General features: G+C 39.9%; 2 protein-coding genes across 8 annotated transcripts in view; one reads left to right on the top strand and one right to left on the bottom strand.

Annotated features, from left to right (window-relative positions):
* Positions 1–308: 308 nt before the first annotated feature.
* Positions 309–6,697, bottom strand: Ccdc59 (coiled-coil domain containing 59). 2 transcript variants are annotated; one of them, NM_001108090.1, is given in 4 exon segments: positions 309–864; positions 2,339–2,438; positions 4,891–5,197; positions 6,120–6,697. In NM_001108090.1, coding segments are annotated over 4 exon segments (723 nt in total). In that variant the 5' UTR covers positions 6,274–6,697; the 3' UTR covers positions 309–702.
* Mettl25 (methyltransferase like 25) overlaps positions 6,399–22,742 on the top strand; it is an 80,951-nt gene continuing 64,607 nt past the window's right edge. Inside the window, exons 1-6 of one of the 6 annotated variants that reach the window (XM_087557229.1) lie at positions 6,399–6,710; positions 10,415–10,507; positions 13,691–13,855; positions 16,513–16,619; positions 17,378–17,446; positions 20,124–20,711. In XM_087557229.1, coding sequence (XP_087413355.1) covers positions 16,539–16,619; positions 17,378–17,446; positions 20,124–20,711 — 738 coding nt within the window. In that variant the 5' untranslated portion in view covers positions 6,399–6,710; positions 10,415–10,507; positions 13,691–13,855; positions 16,513–16,538. 6 annotated transcript variants of the gene reach the window in all.

Here is a 22,742-nt window from a genome sequence, read left to right as displayed (position 1 = left end):
TCTACTTTATTATGGAAATACAAACTCTTTGTGTACTTTCAGGTAGCCTAGAAAATCCACTTTCCTGTACCATGTACTAAAAATTAATAAGAACTCCAAAGGTGAGTCACTCTGGAATTCCCTTGTAATTAAAATGAACTAAACACTAAATAATCTATCGGGGCTGGTCATACAGGTCTGAAATCCCAGTCCTCCTGCCTGAGGCAAGGGGGTTTTGAGGGCAGAGATATAAAGCTGCACAGAAACCCTACCTCAAACTCCCAAACTCCCACAGCTACCACATAGGTTACTGTTAGTCCAGTTGCAAGGCCAGGCAAGGATCTAAAGTTAGTTTCCAGTAAGCAATGGAAACATGTTCACATCACTGAAACATCTCACTGTGAGCTCAAATCTCCTATTTCAAAGCAGTTTATTTCATACAAATTCCACTGGAGTTTTTAAAGATCTTCAGGATAAAGTCATTTTTTTATGCAGTATATATACATATATATATGTATATACACACACACACATACACATACACACACACACACACACACACACATATATATATATATATAAATTTATCTTTCACAAAACCAAAAAATAATTCAGCAATCCATTTGATGTCAACAAGAGTTCACCGTTAGGAGGCTCCCGATACACATACAAAAGGGGGCAACAGTCAGTCAGGACTCAATCCTTAAAGACAAAGTCTTCACTTCAACTGTTCTCTTGTATTTTCTGAAGAAGATACTCCATCTGTAAATTCAGGTTAGGCTGGCCCTTTTTAGTCTTTTTGCTCAGTATTTTGAAAGCTTCCATTTTTTTCTTTTTGTAGAGCCTTTGAGCCTCTTCTCTTTCTTGCTTTCTCATTTCGAATTCCTGCAATCATAAACACAGTTGGTGTTCATTAATCATAAACAGGAAATACAGGCCAGAAATTGTTCTGAAATGGCTGTCACTCTGCAAGCCTTGACAATCTGTCTTTTATATTGTGTAAGAGGGGAACGGACAGTTTTCCTCTTTGCTTTAATATCATAATGGTATAAGGGATAGCACAGAATAACAACCAGGGCAGAACTTTATGCATTGTATAATGTAAAAGGGAAGTTGAGCCTTTAACAATTTCACTGAGAAGCCAAATAATTAATAATTTCATTGTTTAAATCCACTAACGATTAGCCCTCTAGTTCTTTACCAAGAAAAGAAAAATGGGTCCTTTCCAGAGGTTAACTGTTAATATCCTAGTAACACTAAAAAGTTCATTTCCAGAACTGTACTTCTATTTTGTTGTTGTTAACTAATTCACAGATTTAACCTAGAAAATGCTGACTACCTACCTACTATATAAGTGCAAAACATTCTGCTAGACACGAGTTTCACCATTCGAGGACGAGGATGCTCATTTCACTTGTTATAATAAAAATTCAAGTCCAAGCATAGAGGACTATGATTCAAAACGGTAAGGGCTCTGCAGATCCACTATTAACGAGCACTGTAACACTCTTACTACTTCACTGTAACAGCTGAAAAGATGCTGTACTGGACTAAGTGCATTCTTTATCTCTGGTCCAGGGAGCCTCAACATGATATACCAGACAAACATTAGATGTACACTTACTTGTAATTACAACCAATTATAATTAGCAAGGAATTTTATATGCAATTTGTGAAACTATAGCACATGTCATTCTTCTAAAAAACTCAGTTTGTTTTGCTAGTCTGACATCCAAAGACTAAGCTCAGTGATAAAGAAGAGCCTAGCTGGGGACCCCTCGGTGGCAGAGCTTGGTTTTATCAGCACATTCTCAAGTGCTCGTCATGCCACACCCCATTACTTCAAATCAGCAACCATGTATTTGTTCCACACTTACATGAGGGTAAGAAGCTCGATGTGACAGAGCACGTGTTTAACCCAGCACGGACAAGGCAGAGGCAGGTGGATCTCTGAGTTCCAGGCCAGCGAGATCTACATAGTGAGACCCTGCCTCAAGAAATATCGGAAAATTATTTATTAACTTTCTTAAATTAAGAAAATTATCAATATTTTGATTACTTAGGTCTCAAGAATGCAAATTTACAGCATATAAGATTATTCTAAGGAACTTGCAAAAGAACCCAGTTTGAGACACATTGTCACAGATGCTCATATTATTTACTTACCAGCAACATTTTCTTTGCTTGTTTTTTAAATCTTATCACTGACCTACTAAGATCGTCTGAACCAAATAAGGACTTTGAAAATTGTACAATTCTACAAGTCTACTAGGTAAAGCATAAAATAAGTATTAAAGCAGACAATAAATATTATGTGCCAATGAGAAACATGGCTAAATAACCACAAAGTAGGACTTACGAATTTCTTAGCAGCACGCTTCGCTTGTACTCGTTCATACTCTTCCTGTGCCTTTTGGTTTGAAGTTTTCTTTCTCTTTTTCTTTGGAAAAGTCACAGAACTTGCAAGATAGATTAAGACAGGTAAGTTAAACCATTCAAAAAAATGATACCGTGTCAAATCCAGTATTTATATATAAAAACCTCACTAATACAAACTGAAGGAAGCCTGAAGAAAAATACCAATACCAACTACAACAGCAAAAGGGACATGTCCAAATAAGACATTAAAACTATAGTACAGGCAAGATTACAGATCAAAGGATGGTAAATGGGTATTTCTGGGAGAAATACTTAGCACACAGATGGATGGATAGTAAACTGTTAATAACAGGTGGAAAATGAAGTACCAGATGCAACAAAAGTTGAGGTATAAATAAACCTCAATCTGACTGCTTTTGTCGTCCTTGTGTCTGTCTCCTCCTCTTACCACAAGCCATCCCTCCTAGACAGTCTGCATTTGCAGTGCTCTACACTGAAGCACCTTGAGCTCTTAGAAAGGGAAGTCACTAGTGTTACTTGTTACGTCACTTAGTAGCAACCTTCCTTCTCTCTGTGTCTCACCTTCTCCTGTCATAACTACAATCTACTTTAACAGCTCCCTGGTTAAAAATAAGTGCATATGTCTTCCATTACCAAAGTCTATCTTCTGGCCAGCTAATAATGTTTAACTTTTCATAGTAAATTTCTGCATGAAGAATAAACTGGTCATGACTTCTCACTCACTCCTTGACTCTCTGACATCCTATTTCTGCTCCACCATTCCAAAATGTCCTTACCAAGACAGTCCTGATCTCCTAGCCCAAAATATCCAATAGGCTTTTTGCTTCCTTCTATTACCTACATTTGAAAACTTCAGTGTGAGAGTGTCATTCTTCGCTTCTACTTCTCATGCACAAGAGTGTTCCTAAGGGTTTGGGCATAGTGTAGAGACATGTACAGAGACTAAGGGACTGCTCACCACTGTATTTGAGGCTCTTCACAAACCAGGGGGCTAGCCAATGAGCTCCAAGGATCTACCTATCCCATCTACTACTGCATGACAGAAGAGTCTACAGAAAACAAAGCACAACCAACCCTCATTTCTTCCTTTACCCCTACTATATACTTAGTTCTTATTTGCAACACAAACAATTCTCAGTTTGAGAATTATATACATTCATACAAAGTATTATTGCTCAAACCTACGCACCATTTCCTCTTCTCATGTGCATCTAGTGCATGTGCATGAGTGTGGAGCCATCTACTGGAGCACGGGTAGTCTCTCAGGCATGTCTGAGGAAGACGGACTCTCCCTCCCCAACAACCATCAATCGTCAAAATCTCCAAAGCTAGATATGATACTTTGTGAGTCCCTCTGCAGCCCATGATGGGATTTTGCCTGGCTTGGTCCTGCATATGTCCTGTACGTGCAATCATTGCCTCAGCTTTGAAAGACAACAGTTCTGTCTTGTATGTAGCAAAAGTTTTATAAACTAGCTCAAATCAAAGTGGCCAAAGGGTTTTGTTTTAAGATAAAGTAGTGTCAGCTGGCCTGAAACCCGCCGCCTGCTCCAGCTTAGCCTCTAACTATTGGATCCTCCTGTGCTCACCCTCCTCAGTACAGGGGTCAACAGAAATGAGCCAGCACTCATCCAGGAAAACATCCACATGCTAACAGTTTTATTGTTTCATAGAATGGACTCTTACTACGGACAAGCTATCTTTGAATTAACAACAATCTTCCGTTTCCACCTTCTGAGACGATTACAGGCCTATAAAATCATGCCTTGCTTGGTTTTCATTAACTGTAACCTATTTCCTGTACCCTTTGCAGAAAATGCAAATTAAAATACAGAGAACAGCAGTTAGCAGTCATAAAGTTACCAAACATCAAGCATGTTTTAGAATACTTGATATAAATGAACATGACAAAACGTCATGAAATGCTTTAGGAACATCATTGATCTGACAAGATGATCCGGGTTGGGGCTGTGCAAGATGGTGGACATGGTGGCTCTCAAATAGTTTTATACTATCCTTCACAGTATAAAGTCATAGTATATAGTCATAGAGAGGACACTGGTATACTATCATGGAAAGTCTAGCTTTATAATCCAAAGTGCCAACGGCTACACGCTTGCATTATTTTTGTAGTCTGGTTGGTTATGTTGCCCATGCTGTCCTGGAACTGGTAATAGTCTGGCCTCATCCTTCTAAATATTGGGCTTACAGATCTGTAACATAAAACCCAGCCCCAACCCCAAATTATACATTAATAACTGGGCTTAATTATGGTCCAATTGTATTACTTGTTCTTGAGAGGTAGATCGAAACTCAGATCTATTAATTCTCATTTCATATTTTCACCATCTATGCTCAACTACACTACTTCAGTCATTTAACATTAAAAGGGGAGACTCCGTGAAATATTATTACATGACTTGAAAAGTGTGTTAAGAAAAATTCTAATTCTTACACAAGTTAATAAAACATTCTTTAAAGTGAAGACTTTCCAAAGAAGAAAGTGCATACTTTACTGTACTCGGCTCCTCTGGCTGAGGCTGGAAAACACTCGACTGTTCTTCAGACACAGCCTGCTCAGTGTTGCCTTCCTCTTCAGGCAAAGGCTGGTCAAGTTGTCCTTCTGACAGAGCAAGGTCCACCTTCCTTTGCTGTTTTCTGAGTCTTTCTTCCTCAGCTAGATACAGGTGTTTCAGATGCTCTGGGTAATGATCTTCGAACTGGGATCCCTGTGATGCTGGTGCCTTCTTTACCTTCCACAGCAATTTCTTGTAATTTTGCTGGATCTTCAGTTTTCTCCGAAATGCAAAACCCTGTCCTAACATTGAAAGATCTCAGTCACAATTACTTTAACAGGAAGTGAAAAATAAACGAAGATTTTTTTTTCTTTTACATTATATCCAAATGGTAGAATTGCTTGGCTTTGCTTTAAAATTTAGGTTAGGCAACACATTTAATGACTCACTGAAGAGCAAGCTGGCCCTTTACCTGAATATAAGGCTAACAGTTGTCAGACACCACATAAAAACTAAGTACAGTAAACTAAACTTTACTGCTCAGCTTGAACTTACAATCGTATTCACAGCTTACATTTTCTTTATTTCATATAAAACATCACCCGAGTCTTAAGTAAATACTTAAAAATAAGGTAGGGTAATCGGTTTTTTTTCCCTTGGATAAATTTACTAATGACTTATTTTCCAAAATAAAACACAACAAAAAGGGGAATACTGTATAACTTTCTGAACACCTGTCAGTTATTATTTGATCGAACAAAAATACTTTACCATTTGACGTGCATTGAGAAGCCTTACAAAAGATAAGACAACAAATCTAGGAAAGACAGCACTATGAGACTAGAGGGCTACTGTGTAGTTTTTTTTTTTTCTTATTTATCAGGGCTTTGGTACAGTGTACTTTTAACCTGATCTTTCTCTCTTTCCTTTGCTGTAATACAGATGCAAGTATGCCTATATGCTCATAGACAAGTGGACCCCCTAGACGCTCCGTGCTTCCGCTTAAACTAAAGAGCTGCGTTAAAAACCTCAAGTTGACAGCACCGTCCGGTTCTCCCATGCAAAGGACTGAGAAGCTCTCGGGTTTGGCAGGCGTAGGAATGGCTACCCCGATCTTAAGCCGGACCGGGTCTACGTCCTAAAGCCTTTTTCCAAGCCCGGACCCATCGTGCACCTAGGATTCCGAGGGCCCGAGGATTCCACTACGGCTGTCTTCTTACATACCCTCGCGCACGCTCCCTAGGAAGGCTTGCTGGTGGTTCGGCCGCCAGGTCCTGCGTTTCCCATTCTGATTTCCGAATCTGACCTGAGGAGTCCCTTCCCCACGCGCCGCAAATCCTCCGGTCCGCAACCTCGAAGACGGCCGCCCGGGCGCCATTTTACACCACCGGGTTAGTAGAACTACAGTGGACGCCGACAAAATACGTCACCAAGCAGAAGCAATCAATCTCCCAAACTAGCGCATGCTCGGAGCTCGACTGCTTCGGCCTGTGCTGCTTCCGGGGAGAGAGGGGGTCGCGCGGCCATGTTGGCGCCACCTGCAGCCCTGGAGGGCGAGCGTCATGGCGGCGGCCAGCCCTCTCCCCAGGGCCCCGGACCTGCCCACGCTGCACGCCACGTTACAGGACTTGCTGAGCTTCCTAAGGGGCGCCCTGGCCATTTCCAGTGCGCATACAGTGGACTTCTACACCAAGTCGATCTGGCAAGAGCTGGTCGACTTGCCCCCTGAGAGCGTGCTGGCAACGCTGAGGAAGTCGGCGGCGGAGGCCGAGCTGCACGAGACGCTTCCCCTGGGGGAGGCAGAGGCGGGATCAGGTGAATGGCCGGGCGGGCGGGGCGGCTGTCAGTGCGCCCCCTGGTGGAACTAGGCGGAAGTGGCCGGGACTTGAAGGATGCTCTCCCTAGGAGGGGAATTGGAGGGATCTGAATAGTGAGGGTGGGCGGGGTCCCCTCTGGGTTCTAGTCTTGGTGCGGGTAGAGTTCCACAATTTGAGGAAGTCAACCCAGGGAAGAGACGTCCCTTCACTTAGTGATTCAACAGTTTAGTTTTGAAAACATCAAGACTATGGGACGATCAATACAAGGTTGAAGTGTGAGCTTGGAAGACTGGATAAGAGTCTGTTTATAATCAGAACAAGGAAGATTGTCTTGTGGATGAGGGATGGTGATAGCGAAAGTTTTGAATGCTCGCTAGTTCACTTGAAACTATGTATTTTCAGTATCAGTTATGCGCCCTGATGTTTTCTAGGCTTTGGAGGTTCATACCCTCCAGAAACGTAGATTTTACCAAATTTCTGTTTTTGGAAATAGACAATGGAACGACACCAGCTCCTGGAAGTGCTTGAGCTTGGCTTCCAGGTTTTCCACGTGTTGTCAACTTTAGTGAACTTACTTCATCCCCGAAGCATCCAGTAAATGCAGAGTGCCACGAGGGTGCAGGTGTGGGGCGTGTTTTAAAGATAGAACTTAAGAAATATTGGTTCTTTGAAATTGTTCTTGGTTGTTGGAAAGTTGGACACCCCTATTCTCCCACAGCATTCTGCGTTGACAATTTGGTACATAAACTTGTAAAAAGCAGGAACCATATCTACCTTAACAACAGATGAAGTCCAGCCAAACTGGAATTTTATTCTCATTTCTCTCATTAACAGCAGTTTAAGAGTTAAATTATTATAGTTTTTCCAGATGAGGACAAGAAAGTTCTATGTGTTGAGCATTGCCCAGAGGATAATTTTGGTATGCACATATGCACATGTATGTGATGTATTTCCACGTGTGTGTGATGTGCACAAGATGCAGCTTTTGTTTTCTCAAATCTAGTTGTGTGTTTCACATAAGTCTTCAACATCTTTAAGCTATTTTAGCATATAAAGGGTGTTTTTAATTATCTTGAACATTTTGTACATATATGTTTTAATCATATTCACCGATCAATACCTTGCTTTGTTCCCTCCCTCTCCTGCTTAACTCCTTACTTTCTTCTTCTCAATTAGCCTTCATTCTACGTCAATGTCTTTGTGTGTGTGTGTGTGTATTCATATGTGTGTGTGTCCCACTGGGTTTAATTAGCGTTGCTTGTATGAATATGAGTGTAGCATTATTTACTGGAGCATGAGCAACTTGCCAATGGCTGTACCCCTGAGGAAAATGTGGCCTCATCTGCTAGCAACCAGCAACTGCCACTAGCCACAGAGTATTTTTACTCTTACAACATAAAAACACGCATGTATCTCAGTTGTTGGCATTGCTCTCCAGTTAATCTTTCAAATTCTATGCAATGAAATTTTTACTGTTTGGCCAACAGTCAAGCTGTTCCTCACTTAAAAAAAAAAAAAAAAAACACCCTTTTCCACATGTAGGTTTGTGGTATGTGTGCACACATGTGTATATGTATGTTTTTGTGAGGGGTACATGTGTGTTAAGACCTGATTGATGTCCAGTGTAATCCTTGATGGGTCCCCACATGGCATGGTAGACAGGATCTCATGCTGAACCTGGAGATTGCCATTTGGCTAGTCTGGCTGGCCAGCTTTCCCAAGGGTTCTCTCACTCTCTCACACTCTCTCTCTCTCTCTCTCTCTCTCTCTCTCTCTCTCTCTCTCTCTCTCTCTCTCTCTCCCACAAGCTAGAAGTGTAGGGAGCGGGCTGGTTAGTTTTGTCAGCTGGATACAAACTGGAATTATTTGGGAAGAGAAAGCCTTAACTGAGAAGGTACTCCCATCAGATTGGCCTGCAGGCCAGTCTGCGGGAAGTTTTCTTATTCAAAAATTGCAAGGCCCTGGGTTCGGTCCCCAGCTCCGAAAAAAAAGAACCAAAAAAAAAAAATTGTTGTGGGCGGGGCCAGCCTGGGGTGTGCAGTGCTCCCCTGGGCTGGGGATGGAACAGGCTGATGGAGCCCTAGAGAGAGCCTAAGAAGCCTTATTTAACTTCCGTGGCCTCTGCCTCAGCTCCCGCCTCCAGGGACCTGACTGCTACAGTTCCCATGTAATTGATGGGTATTGTAAGCTGAGTAAACATCTCTTCCTCAGTTGGGTGTGGTCCTTTCCCACTGCAGGAGTCCCCTAAGACAAGGAGGCTACTGTATTCAGCTGCCTTTCACCCGAGGGTAGAGGATCCTTGACCTTTCCACCCCTCCCTGTTCTTTATAGTATGCGCAGGTTTTGAGGGTCTTCATGCCATCTGAGTGGGGACTGAAGCAGCCTTCCATGAATTACTTTACATTTTGTCTATTTTTTTATTTAGCAAATGCATTTCTAAATGTGTTGCATTGTATAATTTGTGAACAAATTAAGCTATTTAAAGAATGTTTAAATTCAACTATTATGGTTAATTCTAGTTTTAATTTTAATTTCATTTTCAAACGTAATGTAGTTCAATGGGAAGATGCTTTTAGAATGATTGACTGTATTTATTGTGTTCATTATGGTGTCAATGCTGATGTGGTAAGGATCTGCATGTCAGTCCTTCTTAATACGAATTATTTCATCCAAAAGCATGGCTTGCATGTTTAAATAATATATTTTTCATTTTATATGGAACTATAAATTAAGCTAGAGTTGTTTAGAAAAAAAAAGAAAAAAAAAAGAATAAATCCTAGCATACAATTGGATTCTGTGATTGATTCAATTTAAAAGCAAGAATGTGTATTATATTTGTTCTCTTGGTACATTGCAATATGATGGGTATTTGCAAAGTTTGTAGGATGTAACACAACTCATTTTCAAAGTTTAGTAAGGCAGACTTAACTTTTGGCTACTAAACAATTAACAGTTAAACCGTGCAATCAACTATTGAAGAAGCCAAAGCCTTAAAATCTTTTTATTATATTTTCATGGGATAAAAATTTCCTTTTTAGAAAAAACACTCTCAACTCATCCACCACTTGGGAAACACTGTGCTTTTTATCCAAAGAGAGACTACTGTGAGGCTGAGCAGTGCTGGAACTAATGGGGTTTGATCCATAGCAGGGATGGGGAGGAATTTTCAAATGAAAGACAATTTTACATCAGACTAGATGATTAGCTGGACATGAATTAAAGGCACACAGAATGCAAAAGATAAAAAGATTTGTTTTTTACCTTTTAATAGTAAATGAAATTTACTACTTATTGATTTATTGATCAACACAGGAAGTTAGAAAAGAGAAAGATACAGCAGGAATAAGAATATTTATAGTCTTCTGGTGTGTCTGAAGACAGCTACAGTGTACTTACTTATAATAAATAAGTAAATAAATAAATAAATCTTTAAAAAAGAATATTTATAGAAATAAATACAAAAAATATTTTTATATCATTGTGAAGTTAATTATCAAGAAGATACTCTTGTCAACATCTTCCTGAAATTCTGGTCCATCGCCTGTGTGATTAATGATTTCCCCAACCTCTATATCGCAGTTATGTCTGTAACTAGTACATATTTGTATCTTATATTGTGTTCGGTATGATCTAAATCACTCTTGTCTCGCACTAACATTGTCAGCATTCAGGCTGAAACGAGGTTTTATGCTTCCCTAACAGGCTGAGTGGTGCTATTGAAGTCCTCATAGTGGCCTCAGTGATCAAGCCACTACGGAGGCTTAGGAGAATTCCGTAGTTGATGATGCTACAATAGTAAGTGCGTTGAAATATGCTGTGGTTCATGCATGCACCCATCCATCCATCATCCATTCATTCATGCTGTGTGCAAAGTACTTTTTTTCCCCCCCTTCGGAGCTGGGGACTGAACCCAGGGCCTTGAGCTTCCTAGGCAAGCGCTCTACCACTGAGCTAAATCCCCAACCCCAAAGTACTTTTGCTTTACAACTGAACATGCGACAGTAGTAATTCTTTGTTTCTAGTAGCTACCACAGAAAATCTCACACAAGTATTTTACTGTCTATTCAGAGACATTAATATCTCCTATGTCCAAATTACATTTTAATCCCTGGAACCAAGATCATGTCTCGTGGAGGGGGAAATATTAAGAGGAATAAATAAAGTGGCTACAAAAATAAGCAAGTGTGGAATATCTTACCAGAGAAGTGGCCAGCCCTGATCAGATAGTCAGGGCCATTACAATGGCCACTATTGGCTTACTTGGTGCGGCATGCTAACGGAACATGGGGACTAAGAGCAGAGTGTAAAGTCCGACTGTCCTGGTTCATTTGCCCTGACAGTGCGTGCACATTTGAATCAGTCTTAGATTTTTCTGTTGCAAATGACATAAGAGCGACATGAGCTTGCTCAGGTGACAGGTAAAATGTCTAACCCTGCCGGGCATGTAGTACTAAACATCCAGCACATCTCAGCAATGGGGCCTGATGGGACTCGTCTCGTTTAGTCTTATAGGAGACTCAAGTATGGTAACAGATAGTTTTGAAATCTTAATTAAGAATATACATTCATTGGTTTTATTTCTAGTTTTAAAGCTTTGTGCATTTTTCCTTAAAGGTTTTTGTGGTCTGTGTGTTTGACTCTTGTTTCCTGTATACATTGGTATCTGGTAGAAATTTTAAAAGCAGGTTAGAGGTGTCTTGGTATCATGTTTCAAAACTAACCTCTCCTGCCTCTTTTCCATCTCATTTCCTAAGTCGTTATTGTTTTTATACCTTACATTGAGAGAGAGAGAGAGAGAGAGAGAGAGAGAGAGAGAGAGAGAGAGAGAGAGTGTGTGTGTGTGTGTGTGTGTGGGTGTGGATGTCTACATAGCTTACCTTACCTTCATGAGTCTGTGGAAGTCAGAGAACAAGGTGCAGGAGTCAGTTCTGGTCCTTCCACCACAAGGGGCCTGAAGAAAGCCTCCAGTTGTCCTTCTTACAGGCACCTTGCCATTACCCACTGAGCCGGCTCTCCAGCTCTCAGCTAATCTGTTTTACATGTGACCTTGTAGGCTCCCTTACAAGACCCAGCCCTGGGATAGTGATACTGCACAGAGAAAGCAATGGAAGCAACACTGGAGTAAGATCAGGAACCTCCAGTAGAGGGCGCTGTAAGCAAACCAGTCAAGCTGCAGACTGCAGGTGTAGCAAGCTGGCAGATTTTTAACGTGTGTCCTTCTTTGTGGGGTGGAAATGTTTGCGCTCAGCTAAGAAGTAACTAAGGCTCCACTGCACTGCAGCTTCTCTACTCCTGGCTGCAGTTACCAACTGATTATACGGACACAAGGCGCTGTGAGGACCTGAACATCAGCATTGGCCTGTGGCCTTCTCTTGTCAGATCACAGAAGAAAGGAAAGGTCATTCTCCTTTCTCCTTCTCTATGAATCTCTAAAAGCAGCAAACTGAGTCTCTCCAAAGAAGGAAAGAAAGTTACCTCAGCTGTACTTCTGTGATCGAAAAAACTTTAAATTGTGGAACCCTGGACCGAGTCAACTGGTCCCGTTGCTAGGATATACTGAATGTTTAATAATACATTTTTAACTCTAAAGATATAAACCAAGATTGAACCAGGATAAATGATCCTTTAAAAATTAACTATTGTTGAAAACACTTTAACTTAGGCATCCAATATCCCAAATTTGGGGTGCCTGTAATTAAAAGCAAATTAATAGCATTTAGTTCAAGTCAAACTGGAATCTTTTCAAGAATTTTCAGTAGGATAGCTAAGTTGATTTAAATATTTACTTTTCCAACAGAAACATCACATTTCTTTCTGTTGGCAACATTGTCCCATAACTGACGATTATAATGGCCCCTCTGCTCACTGCGACTTAATACTCTCATTCCATTGCACTGTAAGGAACTGCTCCCTTGGAACCCGCAGATGTTGAGACTGCTCTTAAACCTGAAAGCCTCACTTAATAGTGACTGAGCCCCCCCCCATCATATCTAAATATTTTGATGTAGAATTTATTACTTTTGGCTGCATCAATAAATTCAGCTTGTAAAATGTCACAAAATCTATATTAAATAATTCACCATAGTAACTTTGTGGTTTTACTTCCTGTTTAATGGGTTCAAAGTTGAAATTACACATCTCTGCTATTTTCTTTTGAATAATAAATATAGCTCACATTATAACACCAAATTAAGAGATACTAGTTTTACAAAGTATGTATGTGCAGAAGATAATAACATGTATATTGTTATCAAATTTTGTCAAAGAGCAACAGTTTTCTTTGTGTTTCTTTTTAATAGACGAGACGTGGTGGATGGTGGCGTCCACATTAGGGTGTTTGTTTGGTCCTGGTAGCATCCCAGGTTCTTCCCTAGAGTGTGTGCTCCCCAGAGCGAATGCTTTGCACACCTGTTTAACACTGGATTTTTCAGTTTTGTCAGCTTTTATTTTGTTACACTTTGAGTAAGTTTTTAAAAATGAATTGGACTGCTTTAGTCACTAAGGATTTATAAACTGCTGTGTATAAATTAGAAAGAAAAGAAAAAGAAACTTCAGTGACAAATTGATGTTTCTTGACGACCACATAAAAGAATATGACTGCGCAATAGTTTTCAACGGGAATAAGGAACAGTGGTGTTGTAAAGACTGGCGCCTTAACATGCACGGTTGTCGGTCCCAAAGACAGTCCATAAATTAAATGTATTACGCTTCAGACTTGAGACTTCTGCTGCTGTTGCTCCTGGAAAGAGCAAAAGACCAAATTTTAATTTGCTCTTTAAAGACATGATTGGAGAAAATGCTAAAACCAGGTTCTGTGGAGGCTGATGGTTTAAATAACAAATGCAAAGGAAGTATTGGAAATAATGCAGATTGCGAGTTAAAATATTGTAAGTTGCTGTGAAATACCAGTTGTTTATTTGCTATTTAAAAAAAAATCTTAAACATAACTGTTGCTAATCTTTTATGTCCTTTTTTTAGGTTTCATCGATCTCCCCAAAATATTTTGTGAAACCTCTCAGAAGCTGTTGAGTGTGGAAGCCTTTGTGCTCACTGCGAAACACTACTCTGTGCAGAACTTGGGACTGTGCACTCCTTCTGAGCAGCTGCTTACAGCCCTCCGAGTAAATACAGAACAGAGAACTGGTACGTGTGATTGTGATGTAAACTTAGGCTTTTTAGGTACTTAGGTGCACTATGTGGCTCATTTATGTATGTATGTCCAGTATTGTCTTAGTTTATTTACTGTTGTATATTATCGGCCCGGGTAAGTTCATTCATACTGAAAAGAGCAAATTCTCTAATCCCATATGAAGAACACTTGTAGATCTCTATATTCTTTCCTGTATTAGCCCCTGAGTGTCCTTACCACAGTTAGTGTCACACAAACACATATTATATGGGGTTACTACAGATGTTAAAATACCTGTGTTCAGTTTTATTTCAGTGGAATAATGGCTTCTCTATGGCTGGTTCTTAGGGAAGACTATGAAGAATGTGGAGAGTGGTTGCTGGGGAAATGGGGGAAGTGTATCAGAAAGTGGGGATTGTCCAGTTTAAAACTCAAGTGGCCAGATAGATTAAACTCATGTCCATAGATATGCAAAATGTCGTAGCTACCCCAGGTAAAAGGTAGTGGCATCTGGCTGTGGTTCATTCTGAGAAACCAGCTTTAGTAGTAGAGACAAATGGGTTAAATTCTAATGACATGAATGATAAAATATGTGACCTCTACTGTTTCCTAAGGTCGTTATTGTCTGCTATCTCTTTTGACTCTCATTAGTTTACCAACTTTCTTTAGAAAGCTGTAAACTTAGAGAAACATTGCTTGAATCCTGCCATGAATCCTGATACTTTAGACCTAGATTTGCCATGTTAAAACCTCCCTGTTTGCCGTTAGGACACCCACACACATACTTCTTTAAAATCTGCGTCCTTTGACCATCGGTTACAGATGCTGTATTAGCCTTCAAGTGTTTTAGCACACGTCCATAAATCCTGAAGCATGTCAGTTTATTCAGGACTTTTAACTGTGCCTTGGTCATACTATCTAATAAGCAGATTGTATTTAAATTTGTCTTAGTATTGCAGAAATTACTTACAGCTTCTTTTTTAAAAAATATTTTTCTTTTAGATTTTTTTTTATTTTATGTATATGAGTGTTTTGCTTACATGCATGTCTGTGTACAAGTGTTTGCCTGGTACACACAGAGATCAGAAAAGGGCGTCTGAACTAGTTTTGAGCAGTTGTGAGCTGCCATGTCAGGGAATCAGTCCAGTGTCCTCTGCAAAACTAGCAACTCCTCTTACCCTCTGAGTCATCTCTCCAGCCTGCTGTTTTTTTTCAGTGTAGGGATCAGTCTGGGCTCATACATGACATTTAGATACAATGTTTAGATCCCTGTCATTGAGAATTTTACCTCAGTCTCTTTCTTCTTGCTTATCTTGCCCTGGTAACCTGACACATCCAGGAGGGTTTGCTTGATTATTCCTGTGATTAATCTCAGCTTTGCAGGTTTAACAGAAATGCTAATTACTTGCTTTCTCATGCACCTCACTGAAAGGCATCTGTAATTTTGTCCTCTTACCAGGCAAAAAGCGGATCCACAGACACTCTTCATTGTGAAGAGCTTATCTTCCTTTTCTCATACAATATTTTCATTATTATTGTTGTTGTTCCTTTATTTCTAAGAATTTTAATCAAAATTATTTTCACATGTTCATGTTTCACTGGAACAAATTACAAAGACTTTGGGAAATCCTGACTCGGGGTAAGGGTGTTCTGGCTGTAATTGAGTTCCTCAGCAACTATTGGCATTGTATCCAGAGCATAAGTACTTTTTCCCAGAAGTTTCTAACTGACCATAACTGAGTAAGCTCATTAAGGATGGTCTGCCTAGCCTTCCCTCTGCCTTCTAAAATTTAAGAACTATGTATTAAGCGAGAATAGCATATGTGATCGCCAGGATTTACATGGATGTTGTCTTATACCAGTGAAAGAAAGCTGACATCAGAGTGTAGAGACAAAAGCTAGCTGTATATGGAGGGAATATACGTCTGTCTGTGTTCTAGGCTGGTATCTGTGGGCAGAATGCCATTGTATTAAAACCATTTACTCCTGGAAACATCTTATTAGTAAGGTTTACATTTCCCATTGAAGAAATAAGAGGTTCAGCCTATAAGCAGGCATGTTGCATGTGAGCATTACCACACCATGATAGATTTATTTCTAGCACAACCCCTAAGTTTCAGCTTGCCACCACCCAGTTCCCACACATCTAATGATGCTAATGACTACCTTGTTATATGTGCTTTATATGCCAGAGCATATGTTCTGCAATACTATTTGTGTATAATATATTTGTATAAATTAGTGTATATAATTGCCATACACTATACAGTAGAAAATAGCCACACGTGGCTATTAAGCACTTTAAATATGGCTAGTATAGCTTAGAAGTTTAATTTGCATTTTGGCTTTGGTAGTTTTATATATGAGTGTGAATAATCACGTGTTGGTAGCCACTCTGTTAGGCAGTACAGAGAGTGAAATGGCAACGCCTTTACCTGCTCTTGTAGGGCGGTATTTTTCTTATTGGTGTGTAGGGGTTGGCTTTATTTTATAAGTGTGTATTCTGTGGGGTTTTATTCTATTTGAATCATAACTGTTAAAATAATACATTTACATAGATAACACAATAGAATTTTTGCTATTTTATGTTTAATTTAAAAGCTGTGAATTTCGGGTGACAACTAAAATTCCCTTTCGTAGCATTATTCTAATTTTCTTTATGTTTGTTCAGATGAAAATGTGAAGGCAATTGAGTTTATGAATACAAAAAAATCTCATGAGGTCCAGGCAATGTCAGAGCTAATCTGCAGTATTGCTGATTACTGTGGCTTAAAGCAGGTAAGAAATTTCCTTACAAGTCTTACCCACTTTTAGTCTCAGTCAGGTTTCCTTTCCTACTTGTACCTTTTATTGGACTGTTGTTCACCCACCCCATTCCCCTCTTTTCAGCTTTCCTATCTGTGTTTATTTCAGTTACCAAAGAGATTACACACGGTACTTAAATCTTCATGGAAGATCTGTCTTGGAGCCACACTAAGCTAGAATAAGGCAAAGGCTGGTCTTCAGTATGCACTGGAATCCTTGAAAGATAGGCTGATGCCAGTGAGGCGAGAGAGCAGGCAGGCAAAGAGAAAAAGCTTCCTTCTTCCAGCCCCAAGGTTCAAGCAGAAGGCATGGATCAGATTAGAGGTGGGTCTTCCCCTTCAAAAAGATCCAAATAAAAAATGTGTCTTCACATCTCAAAGGTCTGTATTAGAAGTGATCTGCTCACTTCTATTTAACAAAAAGGCCCTCACAAGTGTGCCCTCCATTTATGGATTTTAAGCCCAGAAAATAACAAGTCAACAGCCAAGAATAGCCATCACAGGTGCCTAGAGAGCAAGACTCCATATACTTCAGGGTCAAACTTGTGAAAAGAAAATATTCCTGGAAGGCCAGTACTAGGAAAGCCGTCAATCTTAGCATACAGAACCTATTGAAACTGTGGTCAGACAGGGCAGGCTTCATCCTGAGCTGGCACTTGTATTTGACAGTGTTGTCACGTGGTACTGGTTTTGGAGGCATGAAAGGTGCTTTCTTCCTCCATGATTTTTCAGTCACTGAGACCTGGCAACTGTGGCAGAGTCAGAATCCCAGTGAGGAAATCCAGAGAAACCATTGTGAAGGTAAAGCCTGAGTTACTGTGTACAGCCTGAGATTTGGAATGTCAGAACTGTGGGAAGACTGCCAAGGACGGAATGCATACAGGAAGTGGAATCGGTCTGAGAGAGAGATGGGTATTTCAGGCAGCAAAGTTGGAGGGGCGGAGCTACCTAAGCCCTTTGAAACCGAAGCCCAGATACTGGACATGGAGCTACAGAGTTTGTGGTTTCGTATTGCTTTAGTACTTCAGCCTCCCCTTTCAGTGATGATGTTTGCTCTATGCCACTGTGTGTTAGAAGTATGTAATTTACCCCTCTCTGTTCCCCCCAACATTTCTTTATAGCCCAAGTTCAGCCTGTGCTACCTGTATTACTGAGGGATGTGGAGTTACTCACTGGAGCATGGTTTACCTGCTTGAGTCACACCCTTAAAAAGACCTTAAACAAACTGACTCTTTCTTCCCTATCGACCATCAACTGTCAATAGCCCCTCAACCAGGGGCTCGATAGTTAGCCCCTCCCTACTCCATTTCACTATCTATTTTAAATGGATAGAGGCTGGCGAGATGATGCAGCAGAGAAAGCCACAGACCTCCATGTCTGACACCCTGAGTTCAGCCCCTGGGCGGAAGGAGGTAGAAGGAAACACACACGCAATCGTGTAAAAATGTATCTTTTTTCTAAATTTAAACTGTGAGGGGTTGGGGATTTAGCTCAGTGGTAGAGCGCTTGCCTAGGAAGCGCAAGGCCCTGGGTTCCGTCCCCAGCTCGGGGGGGGGGGTGGGGGGGGGGGGGGGGGGGGGGGACCGGACACGACGACTGTGTATTTTGAATAGCAAAAGCTTTTATTTTTAATGAAATCTATCCGAACTGTCCTGTCATTCATGTTTTTGTGTCCTGTATAGGAAATCTTTGCCTAAACCTAGATCACAAAGGTTTTTTTTCAGTTCTCTTGCAAAGTACATTTCTAGTCTTATAGTTTGACCCATGATCTACTTTTAATATTTGTTTCCTATGTGAGATGCAGAGTTTATTCTCCCCCCATTCAGCTACTTCTTTACCACAGTATTATTTATTGAAAAGATTATTTTATCCTTGGGCAGTCTGCCTAATATTCCAAGTACAGGTCTATTTCCAGAATCTTTCCCTGATAAATTATATCTGTTCTTAAAGTACTACTAACCTGTTTGGGTCCTTGTTGTTTTATGTTAATTTTTTGCATGTGTATTTATGTGTAGTGTGCCTCCATGTTTGTATGTGTCTTCCACATGTATGCATGATATATGTATGTATGTGCTTGTGACAACCCAAAACTGATATTTGGTGGACCTTTCTTGGTCACGCCTCAACTTTATTTGTTGAAGCATCAGTTTTGTTGAACTCAGACCTTGCCAATTTAGATTGGCAAGTCAGGTCACTGGCGGGCCCCTCCCCTGCTTCTTGGTGCTTTGCTTACAGGTGGTCTCATACCTGCCCTACTTTTTGTGTGTTCTGGGAATTTAAATTTCTGTCATCATGCTTGCAAGACAATCTTTTTATCTACCAAGCCTTCTTCTGAACCTGTTAATTGTTGAACTAATAATATCTTTTTTTTTTTTAAGATTTACTTCTTTATTTTCTGTATGTGCAAACACTGTTGCTGTCTTCAGACACCAGAAGAGGATATTGGATCCCATTACAGATGGTTGTAAGCCACCCTGTGGTTGCTGGGATTTGAACTCAGGACCTCTGGAAGAGCAGACAGTGCTCTTAACCTCTGAGCCATCTCTCCAGCCCTATTAATATCTTTTAACTTTATTCTTTTGGAAAAGTTTTGTTATTCATAGGTGCATTCCCATGCACTTGTAGTGTATGATTTTTCAGTGTCTTTAGACTCAGTTAGGATCGCCTTGATCTCTGTGTGTTGAAAGAGAAGAACTGCCTTCTTAGTACGGGGATTGTTGGTTCATGACATGAGCTATCTATTTAACCTTTCAGGGTTTTATGTGACATTATAGTTTTCAGTGCATGAGCCTTCTGTCCTTTGTTAAACTTACTGCTAGGTATTGTTTATATTGTCTTGTTTTAAAACATTCACATTCAAAATTCATTACTGTTGTGTTATATATGTTCTGTCGGATCATTGTTAATCTCTGTTTACTGTGTACCTTGTACTGTGGGACTTTCAGAGGTCCCACTTGTTTGCTGGCACAGTCCCTCAGCCAGCCCATCTAACTCAAGCAGATTTGTCCTCCACTTCATCTCTCCACATTTACATGTCCTGTTAGCCTGGCACTGCTGGCACAGTAGTTAACAGCCAAGAACGCCTGGACACAACTTCATAGCCAGTTGATACAGTATGTATGGTTGTCCCAACACCTTGGCACATTGTTTAATACATCAGTTATTTTTGTTGATGTCTAAAGATATTGTTAGGAATTTTCTGTAGAGACAGTAGTGCCATATATGGTAAAAACATATTCTCTTCCTCTTTTCCATATTATTTCTGTTCCTTAGTTGTTCCGTTGATTTACTATACTATCTGGAACTGGAAAATCTTGGATTAAAAAATGATCAATGATTGATTTTTTAATAGAAATCAAAACATTAAAATAAATATATCATATAAATGATATATTTGTTACTCATCCTAATAAAATATGTGGACTGTTTCTTTTACGAACTGACTAAAATACTGAATTGATTCTTTTGTTTTCTTCAGATAATTGATGTGGGTTCTGGTAAAGGCTATCTAAGCTCCTTTTTGTCCTTAAAATACGGTCTGAATGTTTATGGCATCGACTCCTCAAGCACTAACACTCATGGGGCTAAGGAGAGAAACAGGAAGTTGAAGAAACATTGGAACCTCTGTCATTCTCAGTCAAGAGCAGACAGTAACGGATTGGTATTAAAAATGCCAAAAGAGTCGAAAGTGCAAAGCAGAAGCAAGTGCGAGGGGGAGTCCGAGCGTGTGCAGAAGAGCAGGCGTGGGGATGAAGACGCGTCTGCCGGTGTTCTGGCAGACTTCTCAGGGTCTCCAGTTTCAGTCATCAGAAAACAGCAAAGAAATCTACATGCTCACCCAGTTGAAGAGGAAAAGTTGTGTTGTGAAGATGCCTTTTCTCTCGTAGACTTTTTGCCTGTCGATGCCATCGAACCTACCTCACAGGTGTGCCACACAGAAGCACCTGGACTCCGTAAAGAGAGAGGAAATGCAACCTCCAAACCAAGGGGCTCCAGCATATATTCACCGCTCACCTCGTTCATCACGGCGGACACACAACTGCACGACATTATCGAAGATCTGGAGGTGATTCGACTTGTGAATTCCTTAGTTTGCTTAAGTGCTGTTGACAGAGAATACAATTTGAATAGCTTATTATTGCACTATTATGATATTATCTGGCACAGTAATCCTAAAGAGCACGTGTAGAATCCTAAACTGGCTTTCACTGCACCCACAACTGTCAACATTAATAAGGGTATACTATAGAGTACAAAACCCTCTACTCATTTCACTTGTAGATAGAAGAGTTGCACAGATGCCAGTCAGAAGGCCAATTATCAGAGGATGTTTAAATTCTAATTCAAGAAGCATCTGTTTTCATTGTTTTTATTGTTTTGAGTTGATGCTTATAGTAATTATAGATGTTCATGGAGGTTTATTATTATTACGATGTTTTCATGCACACACACACACACACACACACACACACACACACACACACACAAAATGATCATCAGATCAGGATAGTGAGACCAGATAGAGGGGGAATGAGCATAGAATTTATTAACCAACATGCAGTTTCCTAGGGCAAGAATAGCCTGTGACTATTCTTTCAGGTTTTAATGTTTTCTAAGTTGTCAAGTTATATAATTGGAAGACAATGTATCTTAAATGCACTGTTAGAAGCTAAACCAAGAATATATAGAAGCTTCTACAGATTATTTAGCCTAACTCCTTTAGAAGACAAAGTATCTTTTGAAGTTAACTTATTCTTTGTTAATTTAAGGAAATGGCTAAACAAAGATATCAGAATTCTTTTGATATTTAAATCCTTGTTTTATATGATTTTTAGAGGGTTCCCCTGTCACTGATTTTCTTTTAAAGATGTTATTCTTATTTTTAAATTATGTATATATGCATGTGACTCTATACAGTTTATGCATGTGAGTGCAACACCTTCATAGGCCAGAAGAGAGGGTAGGTGTCCTGGATCTATATATAGACAGTTAGAGCACCCATCCTTCATGCTGAGAACCAAACTTGGCTTCCGCAAGAAGAGCACATGCTCGTAACCATTGGTCTAGTGCACACAACCCCAGTCATGTGCTTATAAGAGGTATCAATTAAATGAAACCTTAGTCTGCATGCATTTCAATACAGTAATTAGGTTATCTTTAACAACTTTTTAGGATTAAAATACAAAATTTTATTAGTATATTTTGTCATGTAAATTTTCCAAAATATTTTTGGAATTATATTACTAGAACTATGCAACTGATTGTGGTGGCATATGCTAGAGATAGCATAACAACTGAAGCAAGGGGACACTGAATTCAGGGATAGCCTGGGAGACATCATCAAAGAGAATCCATGACAAACTGAAAGGTTAAATAAAGTTGCAAAATCGTACTTTTTAATAAAGGATACTGTAAATTCAGCTGTTTCTGTAGTTTATGTTCTTAGTGATACTGATTTACTTCATTTGTATAGTTAGGCTCATTGATGCTTAAGCAGTTCTTTGATGTCTCTTAAACACTGTCATCTATATTTATTTTTGTTGTTGTCATTTGTTTTGTGATACAGTCTTGCTATATAAGTCTAACTAGCCTATAGTTCATTATGTAGCCGAGAGCATCCTCAAACTCACACAGGCCTCTTGCCTCAGCCTCCTGACTACTGGGACTTCTTTTTTTTTTTTTAAGATTTATTTATTCATTTATTATATATAAGTACACTGTAGCTGTCTTCAAATGCACCAGAAGAGAGCATCAGATCTCTTTACCAATGGCTGTGAGGCACCATGTGGTTGCTGGGAATTGAACTCAGGACCTCTAGAAGAGCAGTCGGGTGCTCTTAACCACTGAGCCATCTCTCCAGCCCCCTGCTGGGACTTCTTACCGCCATGCCTGACCCTATCCAGACTTTAAAATTTAACTGGTATTTAAAAATTGAGCTGTTAGATGGATAATTCTTTACAGAGCATTTGGAAGATATGATGGCTGCTGGTGTTTTCTTTTGTTTTTGTTTTTCTTTTTTTTTTTTTAGCATAAAAAGCATTTATTACTAGGAACAAAAAGAACACAGCACAAATAACTGTGGAAGGATCAGATTAAC

Source organism: Rattus norvegicus, chromosome 7 (genome assembly GCF_021556685.1).
Source record: "Rattus norvegicus strain SHRSP/BbbUtx chromosome 7, alternate assembly SHRSP_T2T, whole genome shotgun sequence".
Taxonomy (NCBI): Eukaryota; Metazoa; Chordata; class Mammalia; order Rodentia; family Muridae; genus Rattus; species Rattus norvegicus.
The sequence above is the reverse complement of the archived record's forward strand: the minus strand, read 5'-3'. Positions and strand labels throughout refer to the sequence as shown.

Excerpts from the sequence above, each read along its gene's own strand:
- Ccdc59 (XM_087557232.1), bottom strand. The coding sequence starts at position 6,273 with ATGGCGCCCGGGCGGCCGTCTTCGAGGTTGCGGACCGGAGGATTTGCG. Across the intron at positions 5,198-6,119 it reads CCTAGGGAGCGTGCGCGAGG|GACAGGGTTTTGCATTTCGG; the intron begins GTATGTAAGAAG and ends TTTCAATGTTAG. Across the intron at positions 2,439-4,890 it reads GAGGAGCCGAGTACAGTAAA|TTCTGTGACTTTTCCAAAGA; the intron begins GTATGCACTTTC and ends CTATCTTGCAAG.